This window comes from Leguminivora glycinivorella, chromosome 13 (assembly GCF_023078275.1).
Source record: "Leguminivora glycinivorella isolate SPB_JAAS2020 chromosome 13, LegGlyc_1.1, whole genome shotgun sequence".
Classification (NCBI taxonomy): domain Eukaryota; kingdom Metazoa; phylum Arthropoda; class Insecta; order Lepidoptera; family Tortricidae; genus Leguminivora; species Leguminivora glycinivorella.
The window spans coordinates 14,025,471-14,044,322 of record NC_062983.1 but is presented as its reverse complement, the minus strand read 5'-3'; the positions used below and the strand labels follow the sequence as shown (position 1 = coordinate 14,044,322).

General features: G+C 39.7%; 1 protein-coding gene across 3 annotated transcripts in view; it reads left to right on the top strand.

Annotated features, from left to right (window-relative positions):
* Positions 1–112: 112 nt before the first annotated feature.
* LOC125232862 overlaps positions 113–18,852 on the top strand; it is a 36,291-nt gene continuing 17,551 nt past the window's right edge. For all 3 annotated transcript variants that reach the window (XM_048138664.1, XM_048138666.1, XM_048138665.1), the window contains exons 1-12: positions 113–263; positions 644–688; positions 862–972; positions 1,273–1,429; positions 7,504–7,669; positions 8,317–8,526; positions 8,888–9,050; positions 9,739–9,876; positions 15,324–15,451; positions 15,792–15,954; positions 16,976–17,124; positions 18,221–18,423. In XM_048138664.1, the coding sequence (XP_047994621.1) occupies positions 686–688; positions 862–972; positions 1,273–1,429; positions 7,504–7,669; positions 8,317–8,526; positions 8,888–9,050; positions 9,739–9,876; positions 15,324–15,451; positions 15,792–15,954; positions 16,976–17,124; positions 18,221–18,423 (1,591 nt within the window). In that variant the 5' untranslated portion in view covers positions 113–263; positions 644–685. The remainder of the gene's footprint in view (positions 264–643; positions 689–861; positions 973–1,272; positions 1,430–7,503; positions 7,670–8,316; positions 8,527–8,887; positions 9,051–9,738; positions 9,877–15,323; positions 15,452–15,791; positions 15,955–16,975; positions 17,125–18,220; positions 18,424–18,852) is intronic.

The following is an 18,852-nucleotide window of genomic DNA, read 5'->3' as shown; positions in this document are numbered from 1 at the left end:
ATACTTTAAAATCTTGGAATATTCAAGAAACTTCTATAGAGTTCAATTTTTTCTTAAGGCAACATTTAGGGGATGATATTTATTCATTGGTTAGTATAGCAACATTAGGGTCTTATTGTCAAAAAAGTGAAACGAAAGTGGTGTTCGTTTGATTGATTTTACTAAATTAAATTCGTTTTAATGTAAAATGGACTCGTATTACGTGTTAACCGGGAGTTGATGCAAGTGTTAATGAAATTATACTAATATATTATATTTGCCAGGTCTGTTCTTTCATTGCATTTGTTTGCCGCGCAATCTATATAAGTGTGTCGTATAACTTGTAGTTATGGCTCTAAATCGCAGTTTCTATAGATTTAGGTATTGTTTCCTCAGAAAACAGACGGTCCTGTTCACATCTTAGCATGTTCTCAAAAAGCAGAGAGCCTAGTTTACCCTGCTATAACCTATGGTCACGTACGCCACTTTGGGCTTGGCGTCCTAGCAGTGCCACTTTGTTTTACACTATACTTTTATGATTTATAGGTATGTTTTCCTCATTTAGCATTCTTTATGAGCGGTGCTAATACTGAATTAGTGATGAAAATCGAATTCAGTTGTTTGTTTCATGGATAATTATTGAACTGTTTGTGTCTTCTTCCAGGGCCTTGTGTGAAGATCAATACTGAATTTCAACATAGCTAATATGGTTAGTATAATCCATCTACCAATACTATAAATCTGAGTGATCATTTATATGTATTTTATAGTAAAGTCAAGTCCAAAATCATTTCAAATGTGTTTAATTACTGTTGTTAATGTACTGACTCAGGATTTCTTTGTATTAGCATATTGTTTGAATTATGATGTGTTGTATTACAGCAGGTGGATGAACCTCCATTCCTGCCAGTAGGCACTGATGTCAGTGCCAAGTACAAGGGTGCTTTCTGTGAAGCAAAGATAAAGAAAGTAGCCAGAAGCATAAAATGCAAGGTAAATATATAGTACCTAAAAATAGGATAAGCTTTATTATACATAACATATGCACTTTATATCATAGTCTGACCTATAAAGACAATAACACAATTATTTGTTTTGTACATTGTATGACCTACTCCATATTAGCAAGGAAGCATTACCAGATTTGAATGGAATCCAGCCAAGATTCTACAATAGTGGTAGCTTGTTGATGCCTAAAATGAAGATAGAAACTGGTGATAAATATAATAAATTCTGCAGCATTATCAATAACCCATGTAATTGGTTTTATATTAGACCTAAATCAATTTTCAGGTCACACTCAAGGTTGGAGGCACTATAACAGTGAATGATGATGTCATAAAAGGAACCCTGCGTGTTGGCAGCACTGTGGAGGTGAAACAGGACCCTAAGAAAGATGCTGTGGAGGCTGTCATCACTAAGATACAGGATTGTAGCCAGTACACTGTTGGTAAGTGTCTAGATTAAGCCTAGGTAGGTCCTAGAGTAAGAGCCACCTTGACAATGACTGATGACTTCATGAGAGAAACCCTCATGTTGGCAGCACTGTGAAGGTGAAACAGGACCCTAAGAAAGATGCTGTGGAGGCTGTCATCGCCAAGATACAGGATTGTAGCCAGTACACTGTTGGTAAGTGTCTAGATTAAGGCTAGGCAGGTCATATAGGTCATAGATTAAGAAGGCCACCTTGCTATTGGATGATGATCCCATAAAAGGAACCCTGCTTCTTAGTAGTACAGTGGAGATGAAGTTAGACCCTAAAAAAGATGCTGTAGAGGCTATCATCTCCAAGATACAGGATTGTAGCCAGTACACTGTTGGTAAGTGTCTAGATTAAGCCTAGGTAGGTCCTAGATTAAGAGCCACCTTGACAATGACTGATGACTTCATGAGAGAAACCTTCATGTTGGCAGCACTGGAGGTGAAACAGGACCCTAAAGAAAGATGCTGTGGAGGCTGTCATCACCAAGATACAGGATTGTAGGCAGTACACTGTTGGTAAATGTCTAGATTAAGACTAGGCAGATCCTAGATTAAGAGAGCCACCGTGACAATGACTGATGACTTCATGAGAAAAACCCTGCATGTTGGCAGCATTGTGGAGGTGAAACAGGACCCTAAGAAAGATGCTGTGGAGGCTGTCATCACCAAGATACAGGACTGCAGCCAGTACACTGTTGGTAAGTGTCTAGAGTAAGATTAGGCAGGTCATAGATTAAGAAAGCCACCATGTTATTGGATGATGATCCCATAAAAGGAACCCTGCTTCTTAGTAGTACAGTGGAGATGAAGTTAGACCCTAAAAAAGATGCTGTAGAGGCTATCATCTCCAAGATACAGGATTGTATCCAGTACACTGTTGGTAAGTGTCTAGATTAAGCCTAGGCAGGTCCTAGATTAAGAGAGCCACCTTGACAATGACTGATGACTTCATTAGAGAAACCCTCATGTTGGCAGCACTGTGAAAGTGAAACAGGACCCTAAGAAAGATGCTGTGGAGGCTGTCATCACCAAGATACAGGATTGTAGCCAGTACACTGTTGGTAAGTGTCTATATTACACAGGTTCTCATAAAAGGAACCCTGTGTGTTGGCAGCACTGTGGAGGTGAAACAGGACCCTAAGAAAGATGCTGTGGAGGCTGTCATCACCAAGATACAGGATTGTAGCCAGTACACTGTTGGTAAGTGACTAGATTAAGACTAGGCATAGGCAGGTCACATAGGTCATTAAGAAAGCCACCTTGCTATTGGATGATGATCCCATAAAAGGAACCCTGTGGAGATGAAGATAGACCCTAAAAAAGATGCTCTAGAGGCTATCATCTCCAAGATACAGGATTGTAGCCAGTACACTGTTGGTAAGTGTCTAGATTAAGCCTAGGTAGGTCCTAGATTAAGAGCCACCTTGACAATGACTGATGACTTCATGAGAGAAACCTTCATGTTGGCAGCACTGTGGAGGTGAAACAGGACCCTAAAGAAAGATGCTGTGGAGGCTGACATCACCAAGATACAGGATTGTAGCCAGTACACTGTTGGTAAATGTCTAGATTAAGCCTAGGCAGATCCTAGATTAAGAGAGCCACCGTGACAATGACTGATGACTTCATGAGAAAAACCCTGCATGTTGGCAGCATTGTGGAGGTGAAACAGGACCCTAAGAAAGATGCTGTGGAGGCTGTCATCACCAAGATACAGGACTGCAGCCAGTACACTGTTGGTAAGTGTCTAGAGTAAGATTAGGCAGGTCATAGATTAAGAAAGCCACCATGTTATTGGATGATGATCCCATAAAAGGAACCCTGCTTCTTAGTAGTACAGTGGAGATGAAGTTAGACCCTAAAAAAGATGCTGTAGAGGCTATCATCTCCAAGATACAGGATTGTATCCAGTACACTGTTGGTAAGTGTCTAGATTAAGCCTAGGCAGGTCCTAGATTAAGAGAGCCACCTTGACAATGACTGATGACTTCATGAGAGAAACCCTGCATGTTGGCAGCACTGTGGAGGTGAAACAGGACCCTAAAGAAAGATGCTGTGGAGGCTGTCATCACCAAGATACAGGATTGTAGCCAGTACACTGTTGGTAAGTGTCTAGATTAAGCCTAGGTAGGTCCTAGATTAAGAGCCACCTTGACAATGACTGATGACTTCATGAGAGAAACCTTCATGTTGGCAGCACTGTGGAGGTGAAACAGGACCCTAAAGAAAGATGCTGTGGAGGCTGTCATCACCAAGATACAGGATTGTAGCCAGTACACTGTTGGTAAATGTCTAGATTAAGCCTAAGCAGATCCTAGATTAAAAGAGCCACCGTGACAATGACTGATGACTTCATGAGAAAAACCCTGCATGTTGGCAGCATTGTGGAGGTGAAACAGGACCCTAAGAAAGATGCTGTGGAGGCTGTCATCACCAAGATACAGGACTGCAGCCAGTACACTGTTGGTAAGTGTCTAGAGTAAGATTAGGCAGGTCATAGATTAAGAAAGCCACCATGTTATTGGATGATGATCCCATAAAAGGAACCCTGCTTCTTAGTAGTACAGTGGAGATGAAGTTAGACCCTAAAAAAGATGCTGTAGAGGCTATCATCTCCAAGATACAGGATTGTATCCAGTACACTGTTGGTAAGTGTCTAGATTAAGCCTAGGCAGGTCCTAGATTAAGAGAGCCACCTTGACAATGACTGATGACTTCATGAGAGAAACCCTGCATGTTGGCAGCACTGTGGAGGTGAAACAGGACCCTAAAGAAAGATGCTGTGGAGGCTGTCATCACCAAGATACAGGATTGTAGCCAGTACACTGTTGGTAAGTGTCTATATTAAGCCTAGGTAGGTCCTAGATTAAGAGAGCCACCGTGACAATGACTGATGACTTCATGAGAAAAACCCTGCATGTTGGCAGCATTGTGGAGGTGAAACAGGACCCTAAGAAAGATGCTGTGGAGACTGTCATCACCAAGATACAGGACTGCAGCCAGTACACTGTTGGTAAGTGTCTAGAGTAAGATTAGGCAGGTCATAGATTAAGAAAGCCACCATGTTATTGGATGATGATCCCATAAAAGGAACCCTGCTTCTTAGTAGTACAGTGGAGATGAAGTTAGACCCTAAAAAAGATGCTGTAGAGGCTATCATCTCCAAGATACAGGATTGTATCCAGTACACTGTTGGTAAGTGTCTAGATTAAGCCTAGGCAGGTCCTAGATTAAGAGAGCCACCTTGACAATGACTGATGACTTCATGAGAGAAACCCTGCATGTTGGCAGCACTGTGGAGGTGAAGCAAGACCCTAAGAAAGATGCTGTGGAGGCTGTCATCACTAAAATACAGGGTTGTAGCCAATACACTGTTGGTAAGGGTCTAGATTAAGCCTAGGCAGGTCCTAAATTTTGAGAGCCACCTTGACAATGACTATTGATTTCATGAGTGAAACCCTCATGTTGGCAGCACTGTGGAGGTGAAACAGGACCCTAAGAAAGATGCTGTGGAGGCTGTCATCACCAAGATACAGGATTGTAGCCAGTACACTGTTGGTAAGTGTCTAGATTAAGGCTAGGTAGGTCCTAGATTAAGAGCCACCTTGACAATGACTGATGACTTCATGAGAGAAACCCTGCATTTTGGCAGCACAGTGGAGGTGAAACAGGAGCCTAAGAAAGATGCTGTAGAGAGTGTAGAAGCTTATCAAGATAAAGTCACCGTCAATAGAATTTGTAAACAGTAAACAAACCTTGTAGTCAAAATGTCCTTAATTTCCTTTCTAACTCATCAGATACTGGCTAAATCCACAATTCATGTGGAATTACTTCAGTCAATTCATCTCACATTATGATCCTCAACCTTTAAAATAATAAAATTGTGCTAAAATATTGATATTTTATATAATGGTTTACAGCAGCCATTCTCAAAGTGCGCTCCGCGGATCCCTAGGGCTCCGCAAAGGCTCTCCGGGGGCTCCGTGTGAATTTTGGTTACCTGATATGCAACTTCAACTCTCTTCCATTAAACCAAATGTTCACCAATTGTTAAAAAATAAAAATAAACAGATTCATGTAATACCTCACATTATTATGATTACTTATTAAAATAAAGATTGTATTAAACTATTTTTTTAAACATTTAATTTAAGGGTTCCGTCAGATATTTTGCTTTCCAAAAGGGTTCCATGGGAAAATAAGTTTGACAACCACTGGTTTACAGCAAATTTACAGGATTGCAGTTGTGTTTAGTATTTAAATGTACAAAGATTGGGACATTAGTTCTGAATGTCTACGCAAGTAGCACATTATGGGTATGGGACACAGCAGTGTGGGTTTACTGGGTAGGCTCCTCACTCTTAACTTTCTTTCTCTGCGTGTGTGTCAGTCTTGTAGTTCATATTTTGTGTGGTGGGTAAGTAGAGGTGAAAAGTCTCCTGCATAAAATATTATGTAAGTAAGCACTTAATTCTAGAGTTAATGGAACAATGTTGGTAGGTACAGTCAACCAATTTGAATCCTAGGCCACTGTAGAACCTTGGCACAGTAAACGTCAATGAGACTTCTTATGGCAAATAGAACGTGGTTTAAATAAGACAGAGTTCTAGAGTGGCCTAGGATTCAAATTGGCGTGGCCTAGGATTAATTAATACTACAATTGGAGTGGCCTAGGATTAATTAATACTACATTGGCGAAACTCCATCAGTGGCTATCTAAAAATAATCTTAAGTTAAATTTAGCTAAGACTAAAATTGTCCAATTTAAAACACACAAGTCTAATCCGTCTCCAGTTGACATTGAATTTATGCAAGAAAATATAGAAGAAGTCGACACTACAACGTTTCTCGGATTAAGGCTAGATAACGTGTTAACATATAAATCTCACGTAAAATACGTTTGTGACAAACTACACCGGTTCGTTTATGCATTAAGACGCTTAAAACAAATTGTTTCGCAGAAAGCAGCTATCACCGCATATTACGGTTATGTCTATTCGAGCCTTACCTATGGATTAATAATCTGGGGTAACTCAACCGAAATTGAAGATGCTTTTAAAGCTCAAAAGAAATGTGTTCGCGCTATTTGTAGTGGTGGACATAGGGAAAGCTGCAGGCAACACTTCAAAACATTAAACATTTTGCCCCTAGCTTGCATATATATAAGGGAAATCTGTATTTTTGTAAAACAAAACTTGCAATTATTTAAATTACAATCTCAGGTCTCAAATCGTTCTTATAGGTATACTTATAAACTCGCAGCACCCTTTTATCGCCTAGTATGTAGCCAAAAAAATGTATATTATATGTGCATTAGAATTTATAATAATCTACCGTTTGAATTTAAAGAACACTGTTTCCATGTCTTTAAGAAGAAAGTCACAGAATGGCTTCAGCAAAATTGCTTCTACAGCCTTAAGGAATATTTTAATTGTAACGCAATGTAATTATTTAATATTTAATTTAATATTGTATCATGTTTCAATCTTAATCTAAATTTGACATTAGTATATCCAGACATTAATAACTGACTTGTGTAGTAAATAATAATTCTTAATTTTGCAATATTTAAAATTCTGAAATCATGATAATATCTAGACATGTGTGTAATAAATAGTGTAACAATCTTTTACTTGTTAGGACCTTGTATATTTGTATATTTATTAAGTTAGATTAAGCACACCTTCTTTGCATGCTTTGATAAGCAGAATGTACTATGGGACATAATGTATACTGTAAGAACTTGTTTTGTGTACTACATTCTTGCAAATGAATAAATGATTATTGATTATTGATTATTGATTGGTTGACCATACTTTGTAAATTGAAAATTATTATGAGGAATATTTTACGTTTTCTTTTAAGACTTCCCCCTTCCTAGACACTGACTGCTCTAGTCCACTGCTATATCAACTTTAAGCATTCCGAAAACGCTCACGATGTTATGCCTCATACGATAAGCGTCGCGTTTGAAATTTTAAGCTATTAAGTATAAATAGTGCTAAAATTAAAAACTAAACTAACAAATTATTTTTCCACCAGTGTTCGACGACGGTGACATCACGACACTGCGGCGGTCAGCACTATGCCTAAAGAGCGGAAGGCATTTCAACGAGAGTGAGACGTTGGACCAGTTACCCCTCACGCATCCAGAGCATTTCTCTACGCCAGTCATAGCTGGAAGGCGCGGGAGGAGGGGGAGAGCTGCGTAAGTTGTGCTTTTTATTTCAATTTTTCCCACTGTGGTTATATACAAAATTAATTATAGGGTATTTTGAAGTTTCGGGCATATCCATACTAATATTATAAATGGGAAAGTGTGTGTGTCTGTTTGTTTGTCCTTCTTTCACGGCAAAACGGAACAACAAATTGACGTGATTTTTTAGGTGGAGATAGTTGAAGGGAATTGAAGGGATGGAGAGTGACATAGGCTACTTTTTGTCTCTTTCTAACCCCCCACTTCCCTGAAATGGGTGGTGGAAGTTTGTGTGAAGAATTCCGCAATTTTCGAATTTAACGCGAGCGAAGCCGCGGGCAAAAGCTAGCACTTTGTACTATTTTATCAGTTTGTACATTTGACCAAGCAAGTCGACGTCGATGGAACGCCTACCTACCTAATGAGGATATTGTCTCGTGAAGAATCCAGATGCTTCACGAGACAATATCCTGGCGACGTACCTCATCGAAGGCACATTTTCATTGACGGGGCACTGACGCGGCAATTTCCTCGTGAGGTGGCTTTTTCTGTTGCATAAGGAATGAAATCGTTTCATCTTATTCTTGTCCCTTTCAAAATATATCCATAGTGCTAAAATGTGCCTACACCAATTTAAAAACCTTAATTTATCCCTATAGGTCAGACGAGAGTGAAGGGGAAGTGAGCACCCGTCGCATGCCAGCTGACAGCGAGCCGCACGTCGGTCGCGTAGTGCTAGTGGAAGCGGCGGGCGGGGCGGAACGGCGGCGGCCGCACCAGCCCGCCTTCCCCGCGCTTGTGGTGGCGCCCACCCCCACCATTAAAGTTAAAGAGGACTATCTTGTGCGCTCCTTCAAGGACGGCCGATAGTGAGTCATGATATTGTTTTTTGTAAAGCAATACTTCTAAATCTTCCATTAACTATAGTAGATGCCCCTTGATAATTCTGAAGCGGTTAGTTAAATATACATTGGCCATTTTCCATTGGCTGATTTTCCCTCCCATAAAGCGAGCAGCTTCGCGAGGCAAACTACCAATACAGTAATGGGCCGAGCAACGCAGCGCTCGTGTTTTCCTCGTCAAATCGAACTGCCTCGACCGAGGCACATCAACAAAATCTTTCTTATTAACTCCAACAAAATTCAACACGCTCTATAGGGGCACTTTGCAAAATTTGGAAACAACGCAAAATAAGTAGTTCGAAAATATTAAAGCATTGTTTATTTATAGTTACACAGTGCCAAAGAAGGAAGCCCGGGAGTTCCGCAAAGGCAGCGCGCCGCTAGAATGGGGCGGCGTGGAAGCGGCGCTACAGTTCCTGAACAACGGCACGCTGCCGCCGCACTGGGACCGAGCAGCGCTCTTCAATGAACCACGCAATACCTCTGACGACGTGAGTAATCTAACCAGTGACTACGAACTACTCGTACCAGTTGCCTCGTGGAGGCTGCGCTAAAGTTCATGAACAACGGCACGCTGCCGCCTCACTAGGACCGAGCAGCGCTCTTCAATGAGCCACGCAATATCTCTGACGTCGTAAGTAGTTTTGCGTCGTTAGTTCCGAACAAGTTGCCTCGTAAAGAATGTAACTCGGACCTCATTGATCGGCCGCGCAGTACCTGCCAACAGCATAAATATTCTATTCAGGCCACATGTTCATTCTAAACCAGTTGTCTTGTCAAAACAGTGTTGCAGTTTATGGACAACATCACGACCAGTCTCACTTGAGATCCTGCTAGGTCAATATTTCAGCCAGTTTTATTCGTAGCAACGCAGTTGCCTCGCGAAGGCCACAATTAAGCTACTCTACAATCTACAACGCTTCTTGCCTCTGCAATGAGAACTTACCGCGCTCTTTAAACGAATCGTGCGCTGTGTATTGAGCCTCCTTTCCCCTGACTCAAGGGTTTTGGTTGGAAACTTTTACTATGTTCTCCTCTTAACACAACTCGTCCAAATTCTGTGCAAAAAAAAAATACAAAAAGATCATTCAGGGTGGTATTTTTTGCGACCAGTGCCTTTTTAACTAGTCCAAAAATTGTGTCCCAGGCATTCCCCTAATCCTATAATTGTATTTTTAGAGCTCCGATGACGAGCCCCGTGAAGAGAAAGACCACTTCGTGGCTCAACTCTACAAGTTCATGGATGATCGTGGCACGCCGCTCAACAGGAACCCCACTATTGCCAACAGAGATATCGATCTCTACAGATTATTCAGGGTAAAAATCTTGTTTCTTTTTTTTGTTAACATTTAAAAAAATCATATTATAAACAAATTCTTGCACTTTTTATTAAGTTTTTAATTAACTGCACGCATTGAACATGTTATTGTACATAGGCGGGTAGCGCGACCGCCGCAACAAGATCGCTTATTTAGAGCTCCCGACAAATCAACTTAAAATAAATACAAAACTGCTGCAATCAACCAGTGAGATATACCAAAATCTTCCGGGGGAAAAGATCTATCCACTAGTGAAAACCGTTCTCCAATATATCAAATACCCTTGAAGAAATCACAGTGTAAAGTGTCACAAAAATCGTTTATTAAGTGCGGTCAACGGCCGCTAGTGCTTGGAAGTTCAGTGACCCGTGAACTTCGTTCATCTCCGTCACCGTTCGGCCGCAGCACATCATAGATAAGGCAGCGCTGGCCTTGAGCGACGCTCCGCACAGCCGGCCGTCGAGTAAGTTAACATATGTTATTTTGTTTACGAGTACGCTACTGCTGTTGCTAGATAAATTGCTAAAATGAATTGCAAAGGATGCGGCGATGCTATTAGTCACCTAGAAATATTAAATTGCGTGGCTTGCAATGGCGGTTACCATTATATGTGCCTGAATATCACAACAGCACAATACATGGCAAAAAATTATGAAATAAAACGTATTTGGCACTGTCCGGATTGCATGAACATTACCCGCAGGCGCAGAAACGATGACACACCCGTACGCGCGCATATCCCCTCGTCCCTGAATGAAACTACCATGTCAGTGGACGCCCTTCTCGACCTTGAAGGAGATATACCAGGCGACACGTTAAATAAAACGCAGATACATAACACTTCTAGTAGCGAAGAAATTACATTATCGAGCATTAATGCGTTGCTAACGGCCAATAATAAGTTTTTAATCAACAATATGAACACAGCAATACAAACACAGATAAACCTAGCTTTTAGCCAATTTAACAAGGAAATCACACAGAATTTGACACAAGTACGGACTGAGCAACAAAAATGCACCACAAAAATTGAGGACATCAGTAAACAAATTCAATCGCTTGAAGCGGAAAACACTATTTTAAAATCAGAGCTCAGAAATCTTGAGAGCCGCATGTCCAGCCTAACGGAGGAATCGCTAGACAATGTTCAAAATAATAAAAAAATTGTAATGTATGGATTGAGTGAATATCACCACGAAACACAGGACGAGTTGTACGGCCGCGTCACCGACTTTTTCTATGAAACACTAGGAATCAATGTTAACACCTACGTCGAAGATGTGGCCAGAATTGGAAAACGAGGTCCTCGACGTCCCCTCGTAATCGAGTTTATGAGTAAAAGGATGGCAAGATACATACTAGATAACTCCTTATGCTTCAAGAATACTGGCATCGCTGTTTCTGCATATTTAGATAACAAAGCTCGAGAAGAACGAAACACGCTGAGAGAAATTATGTTAGAAGCGCGTAAATGTGGGAAATACGCAGTGATCAGACACAATAAATTATTCATAGAAGGTGAAGAATATCGAAACAACCAACATAAGATACAGCAGCAACGGCGAACACTAGAACCAAATACTAACACAAGTTACATAACATCAACAGCCACACAAACCATACATACCGAAACCGATACTGCAGGCCCATCGGCGGCCGATCATTCTTCGCCGAAATCGCCGAATATGAGTCCAAATTTAAATAATCCTCCCGCAACATTTTTTCGCACCTCAAAATGATAAAAATGATATCAATATATTATTCCAAAATGTGCAGAGTCTAAAAAATAAAACCCATATACTAGAAACATTCTTAGAAACTAACGATTATCAAGTACTATGTTTAACTGAAACTTGGATATCAGAACAACAAAAAGATATTATCCATATCGAAGGGTACGAATTTGCAGCGGCGTTTTATCGGAGCGAGCGACCGGGCGGAGGAGTGGCGATTCTGATACGAGATGGTATTGATTACATTGAAAGGAAAGACATTTCAGAATTATCTACTGAGTATATAGTTGAATGCTGTGCAGTCGAAATCACACAATATAATATGTGTATAATTAATATATACAGGCCGGATAGAAGCATAGACACCTTTTTCACAGTATTAAATAACATTTTATCAAAAATTAAATTTAAGCAAAAAATGAGAATCATAATTGGAGGAGATTTTAATATAAACATTTTCATAAATTCAACATCTACAGAGAAACTATTAAATACTATGTTAGAATCAAATTTAAGACAGATAGTCAAACAAGCGACCAGGGTAAGCATTAAGTCTTCTACTTGCATTGACCTTGTATTTACGAATAAAACGGACCATGTAGTGAAAATAGTAGAAAATGGTATATCTGATCATAGAATGGTAATATATAGTTGTCAAACGCAGAACTTACAGGAAGAAAAAAACAGTATACTTATAAACGAATTTTTAGTGAAAAAAATATGCAGAGTTTTAAAGATGGGCTTAGTAACATTATATGGGAAGACATAATATTGCCAAGTAACGATGCAAACCAAAACTATAACCACTTCCATAATAAAATACAAGAATTACTCAATAAATATATTCCATTAAAACGCATAAAAATAAAACGTAAAAATAATAAAACACCGTGGTTGACTGTCGGGTTAAAAATAGCATGTAAAAATAAAAGATTTCTTAGGATTGCCAGGAACCACACAAAAAATAAAGAATTTATATCTTATTACAGAAAATATGAAAAAATTTTAAAAAAATGTGTACAGTTATCTAAAAGGTTTAATTTCATAGAACAAATGGAAAAATCAACCAATAAAATTAAAACAATGTGGAACATCGTAAAAAGCACAACGTCCCGAAACAAAACTTCTAAACACAAAAACATGAAGATAAAAATTGATGATTGTGTTATAGAAACACCCAAGCAAATAGCAAGTACTCTCAACGAATACTTTGCATCTGTGGGTGAGTCATCACTAGCAGGTAGCGGCGCCGGCGCGAGCGCGCCTGCGCAAGCGCCCGGCCGCCCCGTCATTGTACCTACAGTAAACTCCATTATGATTAGCGAAGTAGACGAGCGCGAAATTATTACATTAATACGGCATATGAAAAATAGAACCAGGGGCCTATTGCATAACAATTTACAACTTGTATTACAAGTGGAACTCTCTTTCTTATAAAATGAATTGGAGGGGGACTACCGCTTGTAATATGAGTTGTAAATTGTTATGCAATAGGCACCAGCTCGGGCATAGATGATATTCCGTCGGTACTCGTTAAATTTTGCACTAATGAATTAGTAACCCCGCTTAAGTGGTTAATAAACCAATCCTTTTACGAAGGAACATTTCCGGAACGATTGAAGGTTTCGAAAATAAAGCCGATTTTAAAACCAGGCGGTAAAGAGAGCGACCCAAGCCAGTACAGACCTATTGCACTATTACCAACTTTTTCCAAACTATTTGAAAAAGCCATGACAAAACGAATTTATAACTTTTTTGAGAAATATCACATTTTCGATAAGAATCAATTCGGTTTTCGGAAACGGCATTCGACGACTCTGGCCATCTATAACTATATCCAGGAAATACTTATTTACCTTAACTCAAAAAAATATGCTGTAGGGTTACTCCTGGATATGTCTAAAGCTTATGACCGTGTATCCCACAACATTCTACTTCGAAAACTATACGACATGGGCATCCGCGGAATTGCCCATACATGGCTAAAGTCATATTTACAAAATCGCAAACAGTGTGTACAAGTAGATTGGTATTATAAAGACACTGGATTAGTGAAGGCGGTAACCTCACCAATGCGAACCATTACATGCTCAATTCCTCAAGGCAGTGTGATTGGATGCGTCCTATTTCTCGCGTACATCAACGATTTGCCAAAAAATATGGAAAGTAAATGCGTGATGTTTGCGGACGACGTCTCGTTGCTACTCAACTGCTCGGATAGTACTGAGTGCGATGAGCGCCTCCCGCAAATTACAGAAACCATAATGGAATGGCTTTTAGATCACAATCTTGAAATAAACTTAAAAAAAACCAAAATAATCCAGTTTAGACCCGTCCAAAAAAAAACCACTGCAACTGTCGTTACAAATAAATAATGAAAATATTGAAGAAGTAAATGAATTCAAACTGTTAGGAATAAAAATAGATACAAATTTAAATTGGAAATCACACGTAGATAATATTAAATCAAAATTGTCTGGTTTCTTATTTGCGTTAAGTGTACTAAAGATCAATACTAACCTGGAAACCGCCCTGTCAGCATATTTCGCGTTCGGACATGCAAGACTCCAGTACGGTATTATTTTGTGGGGGGCCAGCACGGATGCTCATCACCTATTCCTAATGCAAAAAAAGTGCATTCGCATACTTACCAACACCCAGATACCAAATAGTTGTAGACCTCACTTTTCTGAACTACGTATCCTCACTTTGCTCTCGATATACATATTGGAAGCAGCACTCTTTGTTAGGAATAACTCTCATCTCTTTACTACAAAAATGATTAACTCAGAACGAAGGAAAAATGATAAACCACAATTAGAACTACCCCCATCAAAATTAGAAATGTTTAAAAAAGGCCCGTACTACCGATGTATACTTATAGCAAATAAACTGCCCGAAATTATAATTAATGAAAAAGAAGACAAAGTATTTAAAAGCAAACTAAAGGACTTACTCATCAAAAAATGCTATTACTCTATAGACGAGTATCTAGAAGACGAATCTTTACCCAAATAAATAATTAATAATTTAATTTATATTCAATATAATTACATACCTACTTAAGGCCTGCGAATCTATTAAAGTTGCTCTGTACATGAGAAATTAAATATAAATAGTTTAAAATATTACCAATAATAATTGTAGATAAAAATAAAATAAAAAATCAGTTGAATTGAGAACCTCCTCCTTTTTTGAAGTCGTTTGATAAATAATTATTGAATATAATGCAATTATAAAATGTACTAAAACTATATAAAACCAGCTTAGCCTTATGCTTTAAGCATAAGTGGTAAATGCGAATAATAATTGTAATTTTTATGAACGTACCTGTACTTCCTAGCTGTAATTTAGTTTTAAGGAATACTTGCTGTGCCCTAACAGGGTTCATGTGTGAACTTACCTTATTGTAACACCTGCTTGTACCACATGATTATTATGCAATAAATTATGAATTATGAATTATTAACATTGCACGGTTCATACTGTTCTATTCTTTTGGGTGTCCATGGGTGGCAGTAATCATCGCTTGCCATCGGACGACCTGTCTACTCATTTGCTTCCTATCACATAAAATAAATACGTTTATACTTACGTTCTACTAGACTTATTTTCAATCTTATTTTATTCATTTCCCTTGCGAGGTAAATAAAATGCCTCGTGAAGAAGCCGTACGTTTTGTATTCTAAACTTACTTGTGTTCTTTTTGTAGGTGGTGCAAAAACTTGGAGGCTACAATAGAGTGACGAATCAGAATCAATGGAAGACTATAGCTGACAAGATGGGCTTCCATCCAGTCACAACTAGCATCACAAATTTATGCAAGCAGGCATATAAGAAGTAAGTTATTTCGAATATTGTAGTTCAGGACAAAGAAAAACACTACTCTGAGGAATTAGTTATTTGATTTTTGAATTCCATGTTTTTACATTATAATAAACGTGCATTTCATTTTAAAATTTGAATTGAGAAAGATTATCTGACAAAAATTGCCTAGAATTTTACCAACTTACATTTTTCAATTTATCTTTATGCTACGCAGCTAAATCCACTGCTGCTACCGACGTTACGTACTCACGATCTACAGAAGATGCCAGTCATGCCATTGTTTCCGTACCCTACGACGATTACAAAAAGGGTATACCAGACACCACAACGTAACATTTACCTCTCTCCCTAGATTCCTGCACAGCTTCGAAGACTTCTACCGGAAGCTAGGCGTGACGCTGGTGGCGCACCCGCGCGGCGCACGCACGCCGCCCGCCGGCCGCTCGCTCATCCGCGACCGCGACAAGCAGCCGCCCACCTCGTCCTCCGCCTGCTCCACGCCCACCAACACGCAGGTAATGTGCCGTGCCTCATACATGTCGCACCAACACAGCCACCGCAAGCTGACCGTGACGTTGGTAGCGCAAAACTCGGGCTATGATGGTACTGCGATGTCTTATCAGTGCTTACATTCTATATCCCCCGGCACTGATTTGAAAATATCTGTCACTCGCCGAGAAAAATGAATAGCCAACAGTGACTAAAATCTCAGTAGAAGTATCACGGTCACATTACTTGGAGGAGATTCTTTTCATGATGACCAATAGACAGTTTTCCAATCGTAGCTAATGCCGGGAGAGTTCTGTAAAAAGTTAATTAAATATTAGAAGGTCAATCCTCCTTTTAGTAGTTGTAATTACTTGCTCTTCAGTAGCCGGGTTCTCACTGGATGCACGCAACTATTTTGAACAGCTGACCGAGGGCCGCCATCTTGCACGAGCAAATTTGCTTGGGCGAGACAAATGTGTGCGCATACGGACGTTTTCTTCGCGAGGCGTGCGGCTAGTGTGGACCCGGCTATTTTCTTTTTATTTAGCACTAGCTTTTGCCCGCGGCTTCGCTTGCGTTCTTCTTCTTGGTTAGGGGCTTTGTAAGGCTTCAGAGCGCCTTATGTATCACTGCGACCATTTCTGATCTATTGTGATCTTCGCTTGCGTTAGAAAGAGACAAAAAGTAGCCTATATCACTCTCCATCCCTTCAACTATCTCCACTTAAAAAATCACGTCAATTCGTAGCTCCGTTTTGCCGTGAAAGACGGACAAACAAACAGACACACACACTTTCCCATTTATAATATTAGTATGGATTAACTCAAATCGGCCCACTTTATAAACCATTTGTAAAAGCGGACCAGGTGCCGTAGCCGAATGGCATTTCTGCGACGCGAAACGAAAACTAAACGCCGCACTCTGGCTCTGTCGCGCCAATACGCAAGAGCGATAGAGATAGATATCTACGAGCGTTTCGTGAGCGTTTGTGCCATTCGGCTACGTACCCAGCTCTCATTCTGGGCAGTACATGCTACATCGTTACAGCGCACAAAGGACAAGGACTCTGACAAGAGCGAGACAGACAAGAGTGAGAAGGAAGAGAAGTTGGAGAAAGCTGAGAAGCCCAAGGAGAAACGGGGAAGCGATGAGGAGGACAGCGCGGATAACCAGCCGCTTATCACCACGGCTCCTAAGTAAGTCGTGGATGTTTTCTATGTATTTGTATATTATATATATCGTTGTCTGAGTACCTGCAATACAAGCCTTCTTGAGGACTCAGTCAATCTGTGTAACAGTGTCCTATCTTATACTTTTAAACGAGCAATTCTTGTATATTTATTTATTTATATAGATTTAGAAACCGCTCTAACGATTTCGCTGAAATTTGTTATGTGGGGGTTTTCGGGGGTGAAAAATCGATCTAGCGTAGCCTTAGATTCCGGAAAACGCGAATTTTCGAGTTTTAATGAGTTTTTCTTTCGCGTTAGTAAACGTAAAATATGGTCTTTAATTTCGCCGCGCGCGCATCGATTCCGCTTAGCTCAGTCGTACGAGGTCGGTCTAATGTTCGCAGATAGATCGCAGGTGTCAGGGTTTCGAATCCCGGCCAGAAATTAAGTTTTTTTATTTTATTTATAAGTTTTTTTTATTATAATAAAATAGAACCGAGCGAAGCTCGGTCGCCCAGTTATTAGTATTAAAAGTCAACGTGGGGGGTGTCACGTGGTTAGTGCCCAGGCCCGGGGGTGGTCTATTTGTATGGCCAACCTAGGCAACAAAGTAACGACGCGCGGCAAATCCGAACTCAGTTTGAAATATCAAAAATCTTTACTTTGTGATTTTTGTCTTTAGATACAGATGTTGTGCGAAATGATTTGCCTTCGTATTGTTTTTCGCCAGTCGCCTTGTGAAATCTTGCCTCGCATGTCCTTCAAATTGAATCATCTTCGTTTCACTAATACCAAAGACATATGTAACTCCGTATAGACAGCTACAGTCTAAGAAAAAATCGTACCTCAGAACCATATAGAAAAAGGTACGGTGGCCTAGATGGCGTTACACTACACCTTTGGGGGACGCTCGGCTAGATGGCGCTAATATTAATATTTGACATTTTAACACATATCAAGCTAAGAACATGGGCCAAATTGTCAAAACAAATTTTTAAAAGTTTTAAGCCTGTGTCATAGCAGTCTATGCACTGTGATTACATATTTTACTTTGACAGTAACTCTCTATAATACTTGATCCTCTTTGCTAATACTAACTAATCCATATTTATCTGCCCAGGGTTGAAAAAGAGAAGGAGAAAGAAAAAGAAAAGGAGAAAGACAAGGACAAGGATAACAAAAGCACAACGTCAACAACAACGACCACGAGCGAGGAGAAGATTGTTGTCAAACCGCGCTCGCAGTCGCGGAACCGCGCGCTGCCCGTCAAGACGGAGCCGCTTGAGAAACGGACGCCTAAGCGAAGGCCCATATCGTCCAAAGGTAGATAAGTACATGTATTTTTATACAATGTATCCCGGGAGAAGTGACCGGAAAGAAAGGATCGATAGTATACGGCAAATTATCGATAAAAGACGTTGATTTTGGGGCTTATCATTATTAGTTATTTTTTTATTGCCATTTCTTTTTTTTTAGTAGGGGCGACTGACTTGTTGCACTATTATTGTGATATTTTTGTTGTAACATACTAAAATAATACTGTTTATGGGACGTTTTTCTTCACAATTAGCTAAAGAATAAAAAAATGAACGTCTTTTATGACAGAATTTCAAGTTTGTTTCACATTTCTTACATGTTTTACGAACTTTTGGATAGTTTTTGGACTTTAACGGATACGTATATACGGTGCTATTCAATAAAAAAAAAAACAGAATGGAAAATAAGCTCAAAGCGACAAAAATATCAAATAGT